Raw genomic sequence first — 20692 nt, 5'->3', positions numbered from 1 at the left:
AATATTAGCCGACCGTGGACATCAACATGTGAATGAAGAGAGCCTTGAGTGAAAATTGTTTTGTTGTTCCAGGGATAAATCCCAGCAGTCAGTTCATTCTCAGTCTGGAGGAGGCCTCACACACATTATCAGTCTACAGCTGCCTAAGGAGCAAGGTCTCCAGAGAGGAAAGGAATTCATAATCCACTGCTTTTATGAATGTTTTCTTAAGATTAAAGCAATATTGGTGAAAGCTCAGTCAAGAACTGTGCCAAAGCAGTCACTGTGCTGAGATTTTGTGAAGGGAGAGGTTTGAAAAAACTTCATGCTGCATCTGAATTTTGACTTGTAGACAAGTTTGTTGCCACATGTTGTGTAACCTTAGAAACGAATTCAAAGTAGCGACAAAGGAAAAACTGCATATTTTACACACAAATCTCAGTTCGGGAAAGGTGATAGATTTCACACTGCAACAGCACCTGGTTGTTGGAACAAATGCAAAAATAATGGCAGAGAAAATCAGTAACAGCCATAGAAAAGGGTGTTTCATTACAGGCCATGATTTCTAACAAGGGATTAATCAATATCTCAGTAATCATTCAGAACTACAACACCTGCTCACACACTGCATGAGCAAATATTCTGCTTTTCATAAGGTAGCAGGTGGGGGTCAAATTGAGAAGTGCTTGCAGGGCTCAAAGATGACCCCACGATGTCTTATTATCTGTATGTCAGAAACTTTAATGTCTTTTGTTTTTTTTTAAGTGTGTTTGAAAACTAGGGAAGACTTCAATTCAAAGAATTCAGTTCAAATGTATTTATACAGCAACAAACTACAACAACAGTTGCCTCAAGGCTTAAGGAAGGAGATCCTTAATAACAGTGTTAAACTGCTGTGTCAAACATAAGGCCCAGGGGCCAAAATCGGCCCAGCAGAGACTATGATCCAGCCCACTCGACAGCTTTGCAACAAGTGAAGGACGGCATGAGTTTTGAATATTTAACTATATTTATTACATATTATTCAATATTATTACCTTCCTGTTTTATAGGTATTTAAAATAAAAATTTCTGTAAATGACCAAAAACGATCTGTTTTATAGTTAAATGACATTCTGGGCAATGAGTTACCAGAACTTGTTCCAAAATTTTATACATTTATTTTTTACAGTTTATGCCCAAAGAGTCATTGGGACAGACTTCATTCTTTTACTATCACAGCATTTCTTTGTTATGCAGAAAATATACTGCTGAAATTGCACTTTATTTTCTAATACCAACATATCTTAGGGATTAAGTGTGCAGTTAAACTTCTTCATACCGATAGACCGGGGGGATTCACTGGTCTGGCTTACTTGAGATCAAAGTGGGCTGTATGTGGACCACGGTGTGAGTGAGTTTGACATTCTCAGGTGTAAAACCTCTGAGTAAGAAATCATCAAAGGCTTTTATTCACAACTCATGGAGGTGGAAAAAAAAATGTATTCCACCTGTTTCAAATTGTTATAAACCCAACAAACGGCTGTTACTGGCTTCCTATGACAGCCAGCTGGTGCCGTCTTGCACCTTCTAGCAGGCATCACTAAGATGAAAAACAGAACAAGTCAGAATGGCACTACATGCAAAGAGTCCATACAAACATTTCCTTGGTGAAAGTTATCTGATTTCTGCCAACTCCACCATTCTCACACAGATTTTAGTTGCTCTTTCAAACTGGAAACACTCCACCTATGTCGATGCAGGAACACCGCACAGTTAAATGAATTGACAACAGCCTACTGCGCCTTGTAGCTGGGGGAAAAGTTTGCCTACTGGTAATATCAATGGCAGTGATAACAGCTGATAACAACCATTTAATGGACCGATAACACTGGCTTTCCAGCTTTTCTTCTCTCTCTCTCTCTTTTTGGGAGCCAGTAGAGCAGAAACGCTCTGCAATCCATGATAAATGAGACACTCTGTATTTATTATTTTTCTCCACTGGCAAAGAAGTACAAGCAAAATTAAACAGCCAAATTGGCACATGCAGAGGATGCGTGTTCATGTTTTTAAATGCTGCTTAGAGCACAGATAGGATCTCTTCCCATATAAGTTTTCTTTCAGTGTCTGCACAGACACAAGCAATAAGTAAAAGGATGGGAGGCATGACAACTCCAGTAGCTGTCATCAGAGATGCATCAGCTTTGGGATCAATAGGGCAAATACGACAACATGAGCTGCATTTTGATTTGCTCGATTCGCCTCACAGGGAAACAAGATATTCTCATCCCTGTTTGTTTTTCCTACCGGCAGCATTTGACAAAAACAAATTTTCAGAGAGAATTTGAGCCAAGAAACAGCCAAACTGGTGTTTGAGATCTCTATCCACTGGTTTTTATTGGTTTTAACCCACAGTTTTTACTGCAATCAGCATCATGTTATCAAAAATATCTCTACATTTTTCCAATCTATACCTGCTTTTCGACTCATAATAACACAAAGTATGTACTTAATTCCAGCTGCAGCACTTTCTCTGATGTAGAAGTCATAAGGGTTCACTTGCAATTTTCAGTTTTCAGTATAGCACCAAATTGCAATAATACTTGCCGCAAGCAGGGGCGGATCTACTGTGATGGCATGGGGTGGCATGTCCCAACCTAAAAATAATCTGTTGCCACTCCTAGTGTCACTCTAGCTTTGCATATGACAACATTGTTTATTAAAATAACCTAGCATTATGAGTTTGAGCCTCGCTACAATTAACATTGAATACATGAAAACATCGCCCACAGGTTGATATAGATTTATTTTTTGTTTTAAGCAGCAATCGACCCTTGATTGTGCCAGAGTACATTTTAAATCAACACCAGGGGCATTTCAGATCAACACAGGTGGTTGATTGTTACAGTCTGGAAATGAATGAACGTGTGTGTGTAATAACCCAATAACTCATGAAAAATGATGTTTACATTTTTGGAGAAAATGTTTTCATGATAGTGCAGGTTTCTGACATTTTGTGTAAATTTAAGCATGTGACACTTTAATTATTTGTAATAAAAAGAGCGTTAGACGTGTTAGAAGAGTTAGACTTGTGTTTCTAACACGAGTTATAACACGTTGTGTAGCTTTCTGGATTTTAAACTTACTGGGCTACACACTTATTTATTATATAGGCTAGGACAGTACATAAAATCAAAAAATATTACATTATTCATGTAACTGAAATGTCTAATTATTTGGGTTAAAGTCAATAAGAAAGTTACAGACTATGTTTATATGAAACGTGTATACATGCTGTATTTAATGTATTTTAACCACATATACATATACAGTCTGAAAGAAGGCCTCACACACATTATCAGTCTACAGCTGCCTAAGGAGCAAGGTCACCAGTGAGGAAAGGAATTCACAATCCACTGCTTTTATGAATGTTTTCTTAAGATTAAAGCATATGCGTAAAGTAATAGCTTTGATATCCATGCCACCCTCAGATCTGCCCCTGGCCTCAAAGTACCTTATATTGTAGGTAAAGATTAATACAGAAAAAAACAACAATTGACAAGCATTTGACAACAGTGTGAAAGAAAATCTCCCTTCTAAGAGGAAGAAGCTCAACCATAATTTCTCCTGAAAACAGTGACTTCCAAAAAATCTATCGTCCCTATTTTATTGCTATATTTTAGTGTGTTTAAATTTGTGTGGTCAGAAGCAGAGAGTTTAATAAACAATGAACCAGGTGTCCAGGTTTGCAGCCCAGTCTTACTAAGTGTCCTTACCTACCTGCTTCATCATTTCCCTGTCACATGGCCATAAAGAAAAAACAAATCTTCAGTCCTGACTGGCAGATAACAACCTGTAGACTGTGGATCATGACAGCAATCATGCCTAATTTACAGGGAATGTCTTGGGTTGTTTTTTGTGCATGTTAGTATCAGTTGGAGATTTATTATCTGGACAGAAATTGCAAATTTTCAAATGTTTTGAAATGAAAATCTAGTTGTTTGGACGTAGCCTTGTTTTAAGACAGACTTTGAGAAGAAGAATGCAGGAAATTTAACTTTGATCCAAAGTGCTGGAAAAGTCAAACCTGTAGGTCTCATGTTTAATCTGAATTTCATGTGTAAGTAGGCCATGTTTCGCACTCTGAATCCTCAACAGAGACAACCACCGTCATATTAACTTCTTCTCACTTACACACACCGACAGAAAAGTGTGAAGTGTGAACGCCAGCACTGTGGCTGCCTCCAGCCAAAAGTAGAAGGGTGGAGGAGTGAGCAGGCTAGCTAAATTTATACTGTTAACTCCTGGCAGTTTGAATGCTGGCAGCAGGAACGAACAGACTCCTCTCTGTCAGCTGGGACCTATGTCACAGTGTAGTTGTGCCTCTTTAGATAAATGTACGTGTTACCGAAAAAATAAAAGCTGAACCAGACAAAGAGAGAAATGAAGCTCAAGTTCTTAAATGGAGCTAATATGTTAAATACGAAGGAAAGCGGGGGGATTAAACCACAGCGGAACAAATGCAAATCAGGAAATTAAATTTATGTGTGTGTTCGGTATCAGCGGCGCTTTTGGAACTGTATGAGAGAAACGGGGAAAGGAAGATGAGATGAGGGGGCTTGGAAGAAGTCAGAGGACCAAAGAAAGGAAGGGATGAAGCAGAAAGAGAAGGAGGCAGCAAAGGGAAGAAGAGCTGTGGTGATATTTTCCCTGCCTGCTCCTGATTGCTCCTGTCCGCCCTGCTGAATGATAAATGTCCTGCTCACACGGTGAAATAAAGTCTTGCAGATCAATGGATGCTTCAGAGAGATCTCTTCATTAGTTCAATTGAGTGTGCACTCTGGTGCAGTCAGCACAGGGAGTTACTACGCTGTGAATCAGAGGACCAAGACATACAAAGAAAAGGTATGTGCGTAGAGACTGTGTCTTTCTGCTCTCTGCAGCACAATGGTGGTTCTCATGGGAGGTGAACACGGAGGAGGAGGAGGAGGAGAAGGGGTGACGGGAGGAGGTTATTTTTAGAATCGGAAGATAGGTGAAAGAGGCAGAGGCTCACAAGATAATGAGAGGAGGCGAAGAAGAAACACGTGAGGCACATCAGCAAATGAGATCATGGATGTGCACAGGACAGAGCCCCCATACAAACACGGAGGAGCATGACGGAAACAGACTCAGCCCCTTCAGAGATGCTGGTGTAGCATTATAGATGTCCCTGTCAACACAATATTTCGGTGTGCGTTAAGGTGCTGTCACTCTGTTTTTTTGGTGACCTGACTAAGGAAGAGGGACTGATGAAAGAACATTTTGAGTCAAACCATTTTCTCTCTCTTTCTTTCTGAGGATATTATAGAAAACAAGCCATTAATCAGGCTTCAAGGTGTAATTTAACATTTTTCTGAATATGCTGAATTGCTTCTTTGAGGACCACTGTTGGGCAAGTTACTTTGAAAAAGTAATTAATTATATTTACTAGTTACTTCTTCAAAAAAGTAACTGAGTTAGTAACTGAGTTACAAGATTCTAAAAGTAATTAATTGAAAAGTAACTATTGCGTTACTTTAAAAAAAGTTTTTTAACTACTTTCCTCTACATTTCACCTTTAAAAACTATTTACTTTGCCTTGTTTCGTATCATCCTTTAGTTTACAGTTATGTTTTCATTTTGACACACTGTATTAACACAATTGATCTAAATTCAGACAAAAAACATAAAAGTTGAAAAAGTTATATTTTTTACTGTAACAACCACAAACATGTTTAGTGAATCATATTTCATAACTTTAAATGCAAATATAAATTGTCAATTTTAAAATCATATGCACAAGTTTTGCAAACAACAAAGTTATTTGCAGCCATTTACCTTTTACCCATTTTTTAAATAACCATTCAAACTATTTACAGAACAATCAGCTGTTCTGCATTCAGTAAGATGCCACACAAATTATTTGTGCCACTCCAAAAAAATAATTTCTGTCCACTATAAAGGAGAACATCACAGCCTGATACCTGCAGGTCTGACAGCAGCAGGTGTATCACTCCTGTTTCTACCCGGAGACAGCAGTCGCCTCATTGTTCTGACACACAACACAAACCTATCCACAACACTACACACTAACTACACAAGACAACACATTAACTACACACTCCAAACATGCTAAACGTCACAAATTTCTCAAAACTCGCTCTCTTTTTTTCTGCTGTCTTTCTTTCTTTCTCTCTCTCTCTCTCTCTCTCTCTCTCTCTCTCTCTCTCTCTCTCTCGTGCCATCACTCCTAAAACTTTCCCCTCTTCCTAAACAACCAAATGTCATGTCGCCACATCATTTTTTGTTTGGTCGACATTTTTCCACAAACACGAACGGGCTGTTTTTTGTTTTGTTTTATTATTTTTTGGTCATAAGCAGAGAGTGATTGCTGCGCTGTCCTTAGACAGTAAACGTGGCGAAACTATTGAGGAAAAAACGCTGTGTATATATTTTTATCATGACTCTGGTTTTACGAGGCTTATCAACACAATTTAAAAACTGGTATATATCACCTTGTTGCTTTGTCTTGAAGTGGTCATGTGATTGGCTTACCACGACTACTTTATTCTTCCTCAGTCAAACAGCAGCACTCATGCGATTGTTTTGCCCCCTTAGCTCCAGGTGTTGTGCCAAAAAGTGATCGTCTGCCAGAAAGTGATTGCTGCCCGCGGGAGCGCGCTCTCGATTACTTACATAGACAGCTGCTTCCATGCAACTGATATAAGGTGCAGCAAGCTAAAGACAGCTGCAACCGTCTGTTTGTTGAAAAATAGTAGTGCGACCGCACCACATTTTCCTGTTAGTAACGGTAACGACGTTGTAACGATAGAAATAGTAATTAGTTAGATTACTCGTTACTGAAAAAAGTAACGCCGTTAGTAACGCCGTTATTCCCATCACTGTTGAGTACTGATTCTGCAGCATCAAAACTGTTTTGTATTGATCATTGCATACAGGTGCTGTTTCTTTTTTCAGTCACATTGAGTAGATACATTCTAATTTACACTCACTGGCCACTTTATTGGGTGCACATTTTCAGGTGGTCATTAATGCAAATACCTAATCATGAAATCACATTGCACCAGCTCAATGTGTTTAGGCATTTAGACATGGTCGAGACAACCTGCTGGAGTTCAAACTGCTGATCTACTGGGATTTTCACACGCAACCATTTACAATTCACAACGAGAGAAAAAAAGAGACATAAAAGAGAAAATCTCTATTTAGCAGCGTTTCTCTGAGAGAAAATGTCAGAGGCCAGGAGAGTGGCCATACTGCTATAAGTTGATAGGAAGGCAACATTAACTCAAAGAACCAATCACTGCAACCAGCGTATGCAGAAGAGTGTCTTTGAATGTGCATCATGTCAAACTTTGAAGCAGTTGACCTGCACCAGCAGAAGACCACACCAGCTAACAGCTAACAGCAGGAAACTGAGGCTACAGTTCACACATGCTGAGAACATTGGAAAAATGTTGGTGTGATAATGAGTCTTAATTTCTGCTTTAACCCCCAAAGTGTAGGGTCAGAATTTAACATACACAACATGAACGCATAGATCCTGCCTTGTATCAAAGGTTCAGGTGTAATAGTGTGCTGGATACTTTCTTGGCACAGTTTGGACCCCTTCGTTCCAACTGACCACAGTTTAAATATCACAGCCTACCTGAGTTTTGTTGCTGACCATGTCCATTCCTTTATAACGACAGTATACCCATCTACTGATGGCTGCTTCCAGCAGGATAGCTCACCATGTCAGAAAGCTCAAATAATCTCAGTCTGGTTTCTTGAACATGACAATGAGTTCGCTGTACTTAGATGGTCTCTACAGTCACCAGATCTCAACCCATGGGGTGTGGTGGAATGGGAGATTAGCATAATGGATATGCAACCGAAAAATCAGCATCAAGTGTGTGAGGCTGTCATGTCAATATAAAATACACTGAAGGCACAATGGGCTCTTGTCAGGTACTAGCAAAGTGTACCAAACAAAGTGGCCAGTGAGTATATAAAGTCTGAATTAGTTTAACTTTCTCCTGAGCATTTTCTCTATTAGACCTACCACATATCATACAAATACTGCCCTTTGTTTGTTCTGTTTGAGGAGTGTTAGCTTAGCTTAGCAGAAAGCTAGCACTGGAAAACGGCTAGCGTAAATCCCTCCAACCACTGCGACACACTGCCATTAAAAAAAGTTTGATCTTTTTTACTGAAACATTTAAAACATAGTTTTACACTGACAGAGTTGTGTTACAAAAGAATTAGACTTGAAAACATTAAAAGCACATATATAATTCAAACTAGTTTTTCTACATATGTAATGTTTAATGTGTTCTTAATTTATGATGTATTCAGTGACGCAAATAAACAGGACCTGGCTTTGTGTTTCCTCCGTGTGTAGTTTTAAAGGTAAATTGACTGTTTACTGACTTTAGCTTCACTCCCTCTTTTGACAAAAAAGTAATCCGGTGTGTTTTCTTGCATACTAAACTTTTCTTTTCAGTAAATAATAGCATGTAATCTTAAACTGCGCGCACTTAAATTATATAACCATACGTACCAAATGCACAATTTAAGAAGTGAAATAACTGCGTCAGAAAAATGCTTTTAAGTCTAAAACATTACAGGAGTATAATATAACCAGGACTGTTTAATGCACTCCTGCATTACTTACTGTGGTTTTCTTGCATGATAAATGTCTTTATTTATTTATTTATTTATTGCTTTAGGGAAAGCATTTGACTTCATCCTATTGTCCTGCTCTGTACATATTTTTGGTTGCTGGTGCTTTGTCATCATATTTAATACACCGTATGCAGCATGAATAATTGAAGCACATCCCTTTAGTTAGTGGTTATAAATGCAATAAAGTTCACTCAAAGAAAATAAAAACAAAACTTATGATCCCCTTTAACTGTAGAGGAGTTTCTTTTATCCCATTAACATTTTTCTGCAAAGTTCCATTTGCATTAAGAAGCGGCTTCAGTGGGCAGTTGAGTGGGTGCAATTTTATGCCAAAGTAGATGCCACATATTGGATTGCAACACCCGCCTTGCATAAACACAGCCCCTGCTGTGTCACCCACTGTTGAAAGCAGGTTCATCTGAATCCCAAAGCTTTCCCTTCAAAACTAACAATTTACCAGTAATAGCGCAGCTGTATGCTTTAAGCCTCTCCTTCCAGCAAATTAAGGATATTTGCTCCCTCTCTGCCCTCTCACAGGTTACCAGGGTGCTACATGTGAGCAGAAGGTGGACCCGTGTGCCTCCAGCCCCTGTCACAATAACGGGACATGCTACGCCCAGGGCCCCGGCCCCCTGGGGTTTGGATGTAGCTGCACAGCAGGGTTCACAGGACCCACCTGCGCCCAGCTGGTGGACTTCTGTGCCCTGAACCCCTGCGCTCACGGGGTCTGCCGCAGCGTGGGAAACAGCTACAGGTGTCTTTGCGTGCCAGGTAAGCTTATAGTTAACATAAAAGGGCTCGGTCTACTTAAACTAAAAGAGTTTTATGACATCTATGAATCCTCAGATAGTTTTACTTGTTATGTGAGGAGTGGAGGTAATTCTTTTAAATGATCTGATTAAAAATTAAACCAAATCAGCTACAAAGGCTGAATTAAACTGCACCAGAAATATAATAGGCTGATTCATACAAGTAGAAAAGTTGAAACTCTGTTTACTTAAAAGCCTGAAACCTCTGAGAGTAGAGTGGGGAGTAGAGTGAAGCTGGACTTTTTATTTTTAAATAAAACTACATGTCCACTGAGTTCCTGGACCGATGAGATTTTGACTGATGTCACTGAGAAATTCACATTTTAAGAGCCTTCATGAAACCTCTTGAATCCTTACTTTGATCAATCTCCACTCTGTATCTGGATTTACCACCAGCACATTAAACTTTGTAATAAGTAAAAGGATGGTGACTTGTAGTCCTGGCTTAGACTCAGGTGTGTTTAAATGTCATCTGCCCCAACGATGAGTGTTTTTTTTAGACTGATTAAATCAATTGAGTGGAATGATGACTTGTCATTATCTATTGTCTTGCAATTACCTTGCTAGGATGGAGAAAATGATGACTTTCAACATAATTTGACACTTTGCCCCTGCTTCTCACTGTTTATACACGCTGTCAGTCAAATGTACAGAGGAGTAACCATCTCAGTGTCATATTTTATGCTCCCATTCACGCTCCTTTCACACGGCTAATCTAGTTCCTGTCTCTTTGGAAGAATGGCAGAAAGCAATTAGAGCTTAAAGTGGATCTATTTGGAGCTGATTTCCTGCTCCGTATATGTGATTCACAGACCTAAACTGATAGGAGCAGCTCGTCGCTCTGTCTGAAACACGATGTTTTAGCTCTTCTTCCTTTAAGTTTACTTTATTCTGATTGGCTGCCCCTCACAAATAAAAGGTTTAAACAGCAGGTAGGTGGGGCTTCTGTATCTGAGACGACCATTTTAACTATATCACCTCTGTGTGATTCACACTGAGTCAAGATAAAACGGTTGAAAACAAGAGTTTAAGTAGTCTGGAGATTTCCACCTGTACACACGCTGACCTCAATATTTGAGATTTTAGCCCTTTTAATATTAGAATCCATTGTTGTAACAAAATATGTCTGCCACAAAATAAGGAAGAGCAAATGGTCCGCTTTGATCCTTTAAAGTCTAAACCCTGAAATAATCGCCAGAAAATTGTATTTTGTGACAATGGAACTTTTCATTAATTTAATATGAATTTGAATATATGACTTTTAATTCCTATTATATTTGCCACATTCATTTTTGCAGCATATTTATTGCTTAAAAATGTAGTGTGGAATTTATTTATTTTAATAAATACATATAAATCACACTGATAATGTAGAAGTGGAAAACTCACAGAAACTGTATGCGTGCATCAAATATGATACATTAAGCATTAGGGGCTAAGATTATGTTTGTTTTCTTATGTTAATGTCATTTTTTGTGAAAGCGCCTGACATTTCAGTACAAAGAGTTTTAAAATTTACATTTTGGTGTCTTTTTTTAAATTCCTGAAACGAAGCAGTATCAATGTTGAGCAGCAAGACTTGGATTTGTAATAATGCCTTCTTATTTCATGTTCTTCCCTTTTATTCAAACGGCTCTTACTGTGCTCTGAGGCAGAGCGGGCGCCCACTTCTTTTCAATTATTGCGACACCACCTGCATATTTTTCTATTTTTCATAACGTTGCATTACTTTCACGTGTTCTTTTCTTCTGCTTGTCCTTTTGTCCTTTCTCATCATCATCCTGTAACATTTACCGCACCTCATTTCCCTCTTATCCTCTGTTGTCTGGTTGCCATGGAGAAGCTGTGTGTGTGTGTGTGTGTGTGTGTGTGTGTGTGTGTGTGTGTGTGTGTGTGTGTGTGTGTGTGCGTGTGTGTGTGTGTGTGTGTGTGTGTGTGTGTGTGTGGCTCCCAGTCTGTCGTCTGTGTTTGTGCTTTGTAGCTGAACAGATGCTGCCATCCAATCAAATGCCTCTGCTCCCTCTGTAATGGGACTGGTGAAATTGGTAATTTGTAATTAGCATCCCAAGCATCACACTCACACACAAACACACACACACATGTGCGCGCACACACACAGATACACACACATTGCAGTGTTTTGGACCAAAACGATCTTTTCTCCCCATCATCAGAATGTCAGTTGCTTGCGGCATGTTTATGTGTCTGCATTAAAGTTTTAATTTCAGTGTGTGTGTCTGTGTGTGTGAGTCCACAAATGCAGCAGTGTGACCGTCTCCATGGTGTCGGTGTGCGGATGTGTGGGGTTGTGTAAATGCCTGTTGGCTGTTTGAAAGAAAGCTTCTGGGGAGCTGATATGTTGAAGGATCTGTCCTCCTGTTTCCTGTAATCCTGCTCACATGAGAGGCTGCCAGCCCACAGAAAGCAGGCAGAGTCTTGGAAAGGCACTTGACATTTCACTGACATTTCACAGAGAGGGCCCTGGAGGTTCTAACTGGGCTCCTCATTAATTGCTCTCCTCTCTTTTCCCCAAACACACGTTAGCTGTAGCCCGAGGAGGGCTTGTTGATGCTTCAGTCAGTACTTGCACCCAGCCGAGAGATGCAGTCAAAGTTGGAGACGAGATAATGAAAACACTCGATCTGCATCTGTTGTAGCCACAAAATCGAAGTGCAAGTTACACACGTCCTATATGAAAAGCGCAAAACACACAGCTGAAGAGGCACTGATGCTCTGATGCGCTGACCATGTTAATGCTGGTCTCAGTACACAGCTGCCATCCTATGGAAAACACGGTGCACTGCATGTCATTTGACATTGATTTAATATGCGCTCATACCCCTGTTGGCTAATTTATAAATCCCTGTAAAGAAATACAGAGGCACATACGGTGGTCCAGTTGTTATTGTGTATGCTGTAGTGTGCGGTTCAGTCAGGTAAACACGTAAAATGTTGAGCTTCTAGCATTGATGGCAGTAGGTCTCAATGCTGGTGTCAAGTGCGACTTAAAAGGTTGAAATATTTTTAATCTGCTCAGAGCACTGAGAGCAAGAACAGTGACCGAGGAAGGGCGCGTGAGGAAATTGCTTCATAGTGCCACAAGATGAATGCTACGGGTTGTTTGATAGGCTGTTGCTGTGTGAACTGTTTTTGAGGCGCTATTACAAGGACCCTCTGCTCAGCTTTAACTCGTGCTGGGGTCGTTACTGAAAGAAAATCACGTGTTACACATTACGTGCTACTATAATGAAATGTAATGCATCACTTGACATAATTACTCCCTGAAGAAATTAATTTGTTACAATAGAGCCCGACTGATGTGGGATTTATAAGGCCAATAAGGATACCAATATTCAGTGATTTTAAAATCCAATACGTCAGCCAATTTTTTTTTTTTAATTTTTAGGCACACGAAACATCTATGATGGAAGAAATTCCAGGAGAGTGAAAAAGTGGTCTAATTTGAGCTTTCTACTACTATTCATTTCCATATTTTTGTGAAGTGTGGGGGATTCGAGCCTTTTGCGATCAGTTTCCTGTGGAATTGAAATAGCCGTATCTAGAGATCTACTTAACATGTCATTCAATATTTCTAATCCAAACATCTGCTACTATGGAATTTCTAAAGTGTTGCTCAAGTTCAAAATAAAACTTTGAGAGCTTGGAAAATTTTGTAGTGTGACCCACCATACCATATTTGAAGGCCTTTAGAAAGAACAGCATGAAGCTACTCAAATGTACATGTATGGTCTTAAAGATATTAGAGCCTGAAAACTAAATAAAAAATATTTTCATGCATATTCACAGTGATGCAAAGAAAATCAGGAAAATCAATTTGTACCATTACTGTGTTTCACTGCAGAAGGATACACACTTTCTGTCTCTGTGTGTCACATAAACACAAACCCTTTGTTATTACATAATCATTCATAAAGACTGTGATTTTATTCTGAACTGTATGAATCTGTGTCCTGTTAAGGCTACCATGGCTTGTACTGTGAGGAGGAGTACAATGAGTGTCTGTCTGCCCCTTGCCAAAACTACGCCACCTGTAGGGATCTCATCAATGCCTATGAGTGTGTCTGCACACCCCAGTTTGAAGGTATGTGTGTGTGAGTGTATCCGAATATGTTTTAGAGTGCTAAAAGTGCTGCCCGGTGAATTATTGAAAGCTCTTTTTGTATGTGTGCATGCAGGCAGACACTGTGAAATCTACAAGGACCCATGTCTGAAGATGCGCTGCCTGAATGGAGGCCGCTGTGAAAGTGCGGGACTTAATGCTTCCTGTTCCTGCCCGCCTGGATACCTGGGTGAGCACAGCCTGACGACCAGCTGCGTGTTTCTGTGATTATGGCTGGTGATGAAGATGAATGTAGCTGCGTGGAAAATGAAGTCAGGCTGTGATCCATCAGCCTCACTTTGAGCTGTTGACGTTATTGCTAAAAAAGTCATTTAATGCCACCTTACCTGTCTGCTCAGGGGAAAAATGTGAGGTCGACGTCAATGAGTGCGACAGCAACCCTTGTCACCACGGAGGCACGTGCATCGACCAATCAAATGGCTTCACCTGTCACTGTCCACCTGGGTGGGTGGGACCCAGCTGCGAGATCCGTAAGTCACCCTGTCAGAAAATATCTCATCAGATATTATTCTAAATAATAAAATGATGATTGGGCCGCAGCTAGTACACACACACACACACACACACACACACACACACACACACACACACACACACACGTGTGTTTTAGAGCATACTGAACGTTGTTAGAGGTAAATCTAATTGGGGACGGTGGTTTTGGTCCCCAAAGGGAGAGGTGTCCCCAATTGACTGGTGTGTGAGCTGATAGAAGTCCCCAATTTTGACACAAGCAAACTCACACACACACACACACACACACACACACACACACACACACACACACACACACACACACACACACACACACACACACACACAACGAGTTCCAGAGGCGGAACCTTATTGTCTTTAGTGGTCCTCTGACTTTCCACTGTGAGGTTGAAATTTGAATGTAGTTCCTGGTTCCTGATAACTAACCCTTTGACCCATTGACTTTTCAGTGGGCACCATCGTCTGTGATATGATTTTCACACCTAAATGCAGGACGTGGGCAGGCTGAGAATAAAACAAGAGATTTGAATCTTTTTTAAAACTTCAAAAAAGAAACAAAAAACCATTCTAAAGATTTTAAAAACTAATGATACTCTTCGGTGTCCGTATATTTTCACATCTACGTGGTAATGCTGGCATCACCTCTGTCAGAATAGCAGAAAATTCTGCTGAAAAACCATAGATACAATCTGCCTTGCAAAGCCATCTATTGTGCCAAAGTGCATGGACACAGACCGCATGTTTGACACCCCTGGACCCATGCAGCAAACTCTTAAATCAGAATGTGTCCGCTCTTTAACCTGTGTAGAAGCAGATATGCTGCTTGATAATGAGCCAAATGCTTCAAAGTTTTCCCCGATGACGTGATAAAGAAGTGACCTTCCTCCTCCAACTACAAACAGGAAGCTCACGGGCAGCATCAGTGTTTGTATGACACTCACGAGGAGACCTCTGAGCAGGAAGGCTGCAGTCACACAGCTCTGCTTCTCCCTGCTGTTCACTCTCACCAGCAACATTCACGCAGAAGAATTTATCATCGCAAGAAGAAGGAGGCTCTTTTGAATTCAAGCTCCCAGATCAAAACAGCTCCTGCAGAACCTCCAAACTTGTTGGTGAAGATACTCTTGTCCTGTAGAACATCTCTGACCCCTGGAACAGAAACAGCGATGAAGAAAATCAGTGTTTTATTACAATTAACTGTGCATAATTTTTCTTAGATTCCTTACCTTTCACGATGACCAAAATAAAGCTGTTGGGACATGATCATCTGAGCTCCTCACACCACCAAACCCACCATACCTTCCCCCTCCTACTGACCGCCCTCAATTCCTCGCATTTTCTATTTGTATTTCTTTCAAGTCTCGCTGTAAGAAAGATGAAATTAATGTAAGAAATCATTATTGGATATATTTTAACTCAAGTATAGGATACCAGATTTCAGTATAAAAAAGGGAAATTGTACACTTAATTAAACTAAAAACATGAGCTTTGAAGAAAACCTGACGTGATGGAATATTTTTCCAAGTTTCAGTGAGGAAAAATAAGAAACAGTCAAAAAATCCTCTGCAGTTTTTTGGTTGCAGACCTGTGTTATTGTCTGATGCAGCATACACCTTATTAGGAATCATTTCTGAAATAAATATATCAAAATCTAATTTATAAGGCTTTATCTCCAAAAGTTGATTCTGTTCATCTGGACGTAGCGTTTTGTGGGAGAAACGTTTCGTCACTCATCCAAGTGACTTCTTCAGTCTCAGCTGACTGCAGGTTTCCCCAAATCTTATAAACAGTACATTTGCATAATGACTGAAACCAGCCCACTGAAGGAACAATGGGCGGGGAGGTCAGTTCCTTAATCTTATTTATGCAAATTCTCATGACCATTGATCAACAACCACTGACCAAAACCCACTGATCAAATGACCACTGATCAGTGGCCATGAGTACCATTCACAGAGAGTTGGGGAATGGCAGCAATCAAACATTGTAAGATGGTGAAAGATGTACCCATAGGCCCCCTCCTCGATTCAGGGATGGTCTTTCCCTTTTCATGTGAATGGCCTCCTTGACTCCGCGTTCCCACAAAATGCTACGTCCAGATGAACAGAATCAACTTTTGGAGATTACTTACCTGGATGATTGAGAATCCATCAAGACAACATAAGGCTGTATGTCGACGCGCTTCTGTCAGTGACTCCATGCTGATTTTTAGGTTTAATAAACAAACAATCCTCATATTTCAGTGCAGGATTTACAGCAGAGTATATTGGCAAACTGGATGGGAGTGCCTAAACTTTGATTTCAAATGATTAATCAGCGTTTTGGCCTAAACATGCACCCAAAAACACAATGCAGGTCAGCACACTTTAGCACGTCTCTGACTTAGAGCGAAATATTTTACAGAAACGCGGAAGAAAAGGCAAACTTCACATGGTCATCATCATTTCATCACTGGAATATGAGTTATTATCCATCCATCCATCCATTCGCTACCGCTTATCCTTCTCAGGGTCGCGGGGGGAGCTGGAGCCAATCCCAGCTGTCATAGGGCGAGAGGCGGGGTACACCCTGGACAGGTCGCCAGTCTGTCGCAGGGCCAACACACAGGGACATATTAATATTAATATTATTGAAGACACTAAGTTCATAGAAACATAGAAATCATTGCATACAGTTTACATGAAACGTGTTTGGCAGAATTAAAAAAAGATGCCTGCCAGCAGATTTGGATGCAACACAAACTTCTGACTACACACAAATTCTACTGACGACACGATGCACAGTTTGCACTGCTGTAACTTCACTGCTGGGCTAATTCAGTGTTGAGCTCCAGAAGTGGCTTACTCTGTCAGGCAAGACAGCCAACTCTTGGGGCAACTCTCCAGGCAAGTGAGGGTCCCCTTCAGGGCTGACAAACTTGAGACTCCAGCAGTGGTAATGTGCAGAGTCTGCAGTGACAGTATGCTAAACCTGACCTCATATGACTCCACTCACTCACCTCTGGCGAGCAGAAACATGTTTTCTTCAGTGGTTTGAGCTCCATTTCCTCCCACATTTCCTCCCATGTTTACTACAAATGAAAAAGCATTTTCCCTGCTTGTGCAGGTACATATCTACGTGAGCAATCATATCAAAAAACCTTTTGATATTTCAGTGTTTTTCCTGGGGAGTGAATGGCACATGAGCAGAACATGGTCGTTAAGACACGCTTGCAAAAGAGATTTTATCTCAAGAGTTGTATTTTTCTGATTCAGTGAAGGTTAAACAGTTTAAAAAATTCAATTTGTGACTGATCTTTATTAACTTATACACACACACAAATTTACAGTAACAGATTTATATATTTTTTTTTACCATTTCTTGTGTGTTTCTGTAATGGTTAAACCAGGTTTTTAATGCTAAAATATAATTAAGGCTGTTATCTTTCAACTTACAAATTTCATGTTTATAGCAACCCTGAAAGAAATAGTAAATCACATTATTCTGAGATTAAGATGCACTGTTACAGCTTTACCTGCATTTCTGAAAATAAATTTTTTTTTGAGAGGTTGAATCTTATGCATGAATAATATAACGCAAAGATCTATCCCTGTGTGTGTGTGTGTGTGTGGGTGTGTGTGTGTTAGACCTGCAGTGGAAGCCTGCACACACTGAGGACACCTTGACCAACATGCCCCGCCACTCCCTCTATATCATAATTGGAGCTCTGTGCGTGGCCTTCGTGCTCATGCTCATCATCCTCATTGTGGGCATCTGCCGCATCAGCCGCATCGAGTATCAAGGTTCCTCCCGCCACGCCTACCAGGAGTTCTACAACTGCCGCAGCATTGACAGCGAGTTCAGCAACGCCATCGCCTCCATCCGCCATGCCAGGTCAGTGACAGGATTTGTGTGTCAGCGTTCAGTTGCTGTGATTAATGAGCTGTTTTTATGAGTGCTTTGCATTTAACATTTCTTGGATGTTAGTTTTACCATCCACCCACGCTGCCCCCCCCTTTTTTTTAGAAATCCAAAATTGACCAAGTTAACTCAGAAATATTCTTTTTAATTAACACAACTTTTTGATGCGTTGTCGCCGTGTTTGTATATCTCAGAATCCAGAAGAAACGGGTACGGTAACCTTCAGTCATAACAGTTTTTCTCGATTGCTGCTGCCAAGGTCAGGAGTGATCTGTCAAAGCCATTTTACCGGTCACCAGCAGCTCTGTGGCAGCACTTAATCTGAAATTCTGCTCTGCACACTGTGCATGTTCAGTTTAGGACACAGTGACATTTAACAGGCAGGCAGAGTCTAACTGAAGACAGCACCGAGTCAACTTTTGGGATTTTTTAATTAAAGCTAGAGCATCTTGGATTTTTCCACTTGTGCTTTTTAAAAACATTTTTCAGTATTATCTGTCTTTTGTTTGTCTTTCTTGAACAATAATTAACTAACTCTTTAAAGTAGGGTGGGTAGTCAGGATGTTTTGTACTTTTTTTGGTACTTTTTCTGGGTTATTATCTCCTCCAGCTTTAAAAGCACTTGTCATTCTCTCAAAACACCTTCTTACGCTGCAATATTTGATAAACATTCGGCTTTTTTTAAATTAGATTTGGGAAAAAGTCCAGACCTGCGATGTATGACGCCACTCCCATCGCCTATGAAGACTACAGTCCTGATGACAAGCCACTGGTTACCCTCATCAAGACAAAGGATTTGTAAAACACGACTGCGTTTCACCATTACAGGCTGTACACACACACACACACACACACACACACACGCACATATACATAATGCCAGTACAAATCTAAAATAAGAGCAAAAGAAAACTGAATGTAAAGTGGAAAAAGAAAATAATGCAAAACATAGACTGTAGATTAAAAAGAGCAAATCTGGAATTTGATACATCTATTTTCCTGTCCAAGTTCACAATAAGGCTTTATTGTAGCGTAAGAGCATTCTTTGCATCACTTAAGTTATTAATGATGACAGGCAACACTACCAGTAATCTCTGCTGTACAATAGAGTGATGACTTTAGTCTGCACCAGACTGTCTGTCTGCAGGTGGGGCCAGCATCCCGGGAGCCCACATTTCTAAGCGACAGCGCTGACAACAGTCCTTACAGGTGTTGTAGAAATAGGTGCACTTGTCACTGTATCTTTTTCTATATTAAAACAACATGAAAGAATCTGCTGTAGGTTGCCTTACTTTGTGCATGGTTAGATTTGATGTTCTCTCTGCAAATATTTTAAAACCTTTGTACTCAGTTGTTGGTTGTTCTTTTCTTCCCATTGCACTTGTATTTCTCTCTGTCAAGATTGTGCCAAATGTTTTCTTTAGGGAATTTTGTGGTTAGTAGACAAAATACATAAATGTATAAAATACTAGTCACAGCCTTTCCCCCTCCCCCCCCCCCCCTTTATATTATATTGTCCTGTTCTTTACATGCAAGTTTCTAAGTGGTGTTTGAATAGTACAGAAAGTTGGTTTGCTGGAGTACTGTGACCCTACCATCCTACTGTATGTTTTTAAGTGATATTTAGGATAATAGGTAGGTATACTTCTCACTGCACAGAAACATAGTTGGTTCTACTCAGTGTACCTGTTCCTCCCAGTGTACAAATTCACCTCTAGTGTTGGCAGCATCGATTAGTTTCTGGATGTGAGTTTCTTTGCTAGAGTGGCCTCTTGTTGGCTTTAGTTTGGAGAAGACGGAGGAGATGTTATCTAGTCCAGAATATATGTGCTTCTGTGTTCTGCCAGTGGAAAACTTTCTGTCTGTGCAGCTCTGTTGTTCCTCTCGAGATCAAGCAATGTTTTACCAATAGGCTCAGCTAATCCTACCATTTTTTTCTCCCGTTTTAAACCGCAGCAACATGATAAACTATTATCTCTGTTGAATTATGTAAACAATAAAGATTCAAGTGAACATAAGTGACTTCTTTATGTGTGTCTCATGTGTACTGTACCACATGCATCATATTTGGGGCAGGATACTTGTTTGAAAGCGTTTGATTTATTGACCTTTATTTAACCAGGAAGTCCCACTGAGATCAAGTCTCTTCTCTCTAAAGGAGGCCTGGCCATGAAAACTCAAGCAATACTGAAAATGAAAGAAATATAACAAAAAAATGGGAATTATGTGCAGCGATTTATTAAAACATGTGCAAGCCTGACCTTTCTCAGTAAGTAGTCTTCAGGAATAGTTCTCCAGGCTTCTTAACGGACATTCAAAGCTCTTCTTCGGATGCCGACTGTCTTTTGTTTTGTTCTCAGTCAACATGATCTCACATGATCTCAATTGAGGGGAGGCCAGTCCATGACTGATAGAGTTCTGCTGTGTGGTTTTTCTACCCAGGTATGCTTTTACTGAATTTGCAGTGTGTTTTACTATCACTGTCATACTGAAAAATGAAGATGTTGCCGATCAAATGCTTTCCAGATGGTATTGCATGGTGGCTCAAAATCTGACGGTACTTGTCTGCATTCATAATTCCATCAAATGTAAAAATTTTAGGCCTGCCACTTCTACTTTTGTCCTTCACTCACCCAGTTTCCTCTTTTTTTTGCATCCACGCTGAGATATACCAAGTTTTTAC

At 40.2% G+C, this 20692-nt stretch overlaps 1 protein-coding gene across 1 annotated transcript in view; it reads left to right on the top strand.

Moving 5' to 3' along the window:
• Window positions 1-20027, top strand: part of dner (delta/notch-like EGF repeat containing) — a 73625-nt gene extending 53598 nt beyond the window's left edge. The window contains exons 8-13 of the mRNA XM_026191904.2: window positions 9205-9438; window positions 13456-13578; window positions 13673-13786; window positions 13956-14087; window positions 17736-17982; window positions 18700-20027. Coding sequence (XP_026047689.2) covers window positions 9205-9438; window positions 13456-13578; window positions 13673-13786; window positions 13956-14087; window positions 17736-17982; window positions 18700-18811 — 962 coding nt within the window. The 3' untranslated portion in view covers window positions 18812-20027. The remainder of the gene's footprint in view (window positions 1-9204; window positions 9439-13455; window positions 13579-13672; window positions 13787-13955; window positions 14088-17735; window positions 17983-18699) is intronic.
• The last annotated feature ends 665 nt before the right edge of the window (window positions 20028-20692 follow it).

This window comes from Astatotilapia calliptera, chromosome 14 (genome assembly GCF_964374335.1).
Source record: "Astatotilapia calliptera chromosome 14, fAstCal68.1, whole genome shotgun sequence".
Lineage (NCBI taxonomy): Eukaryota > Metazoa > Chordata > Actinopteri > Cichliformes > Cichlidae > Astatotilapia > Astatotilapia calliptera.
The sequence above is the reverse complement of the archived record's forward strand: the minus strand, read 5'-3'. Positions and strand labels throughout refer to the sequence as shown.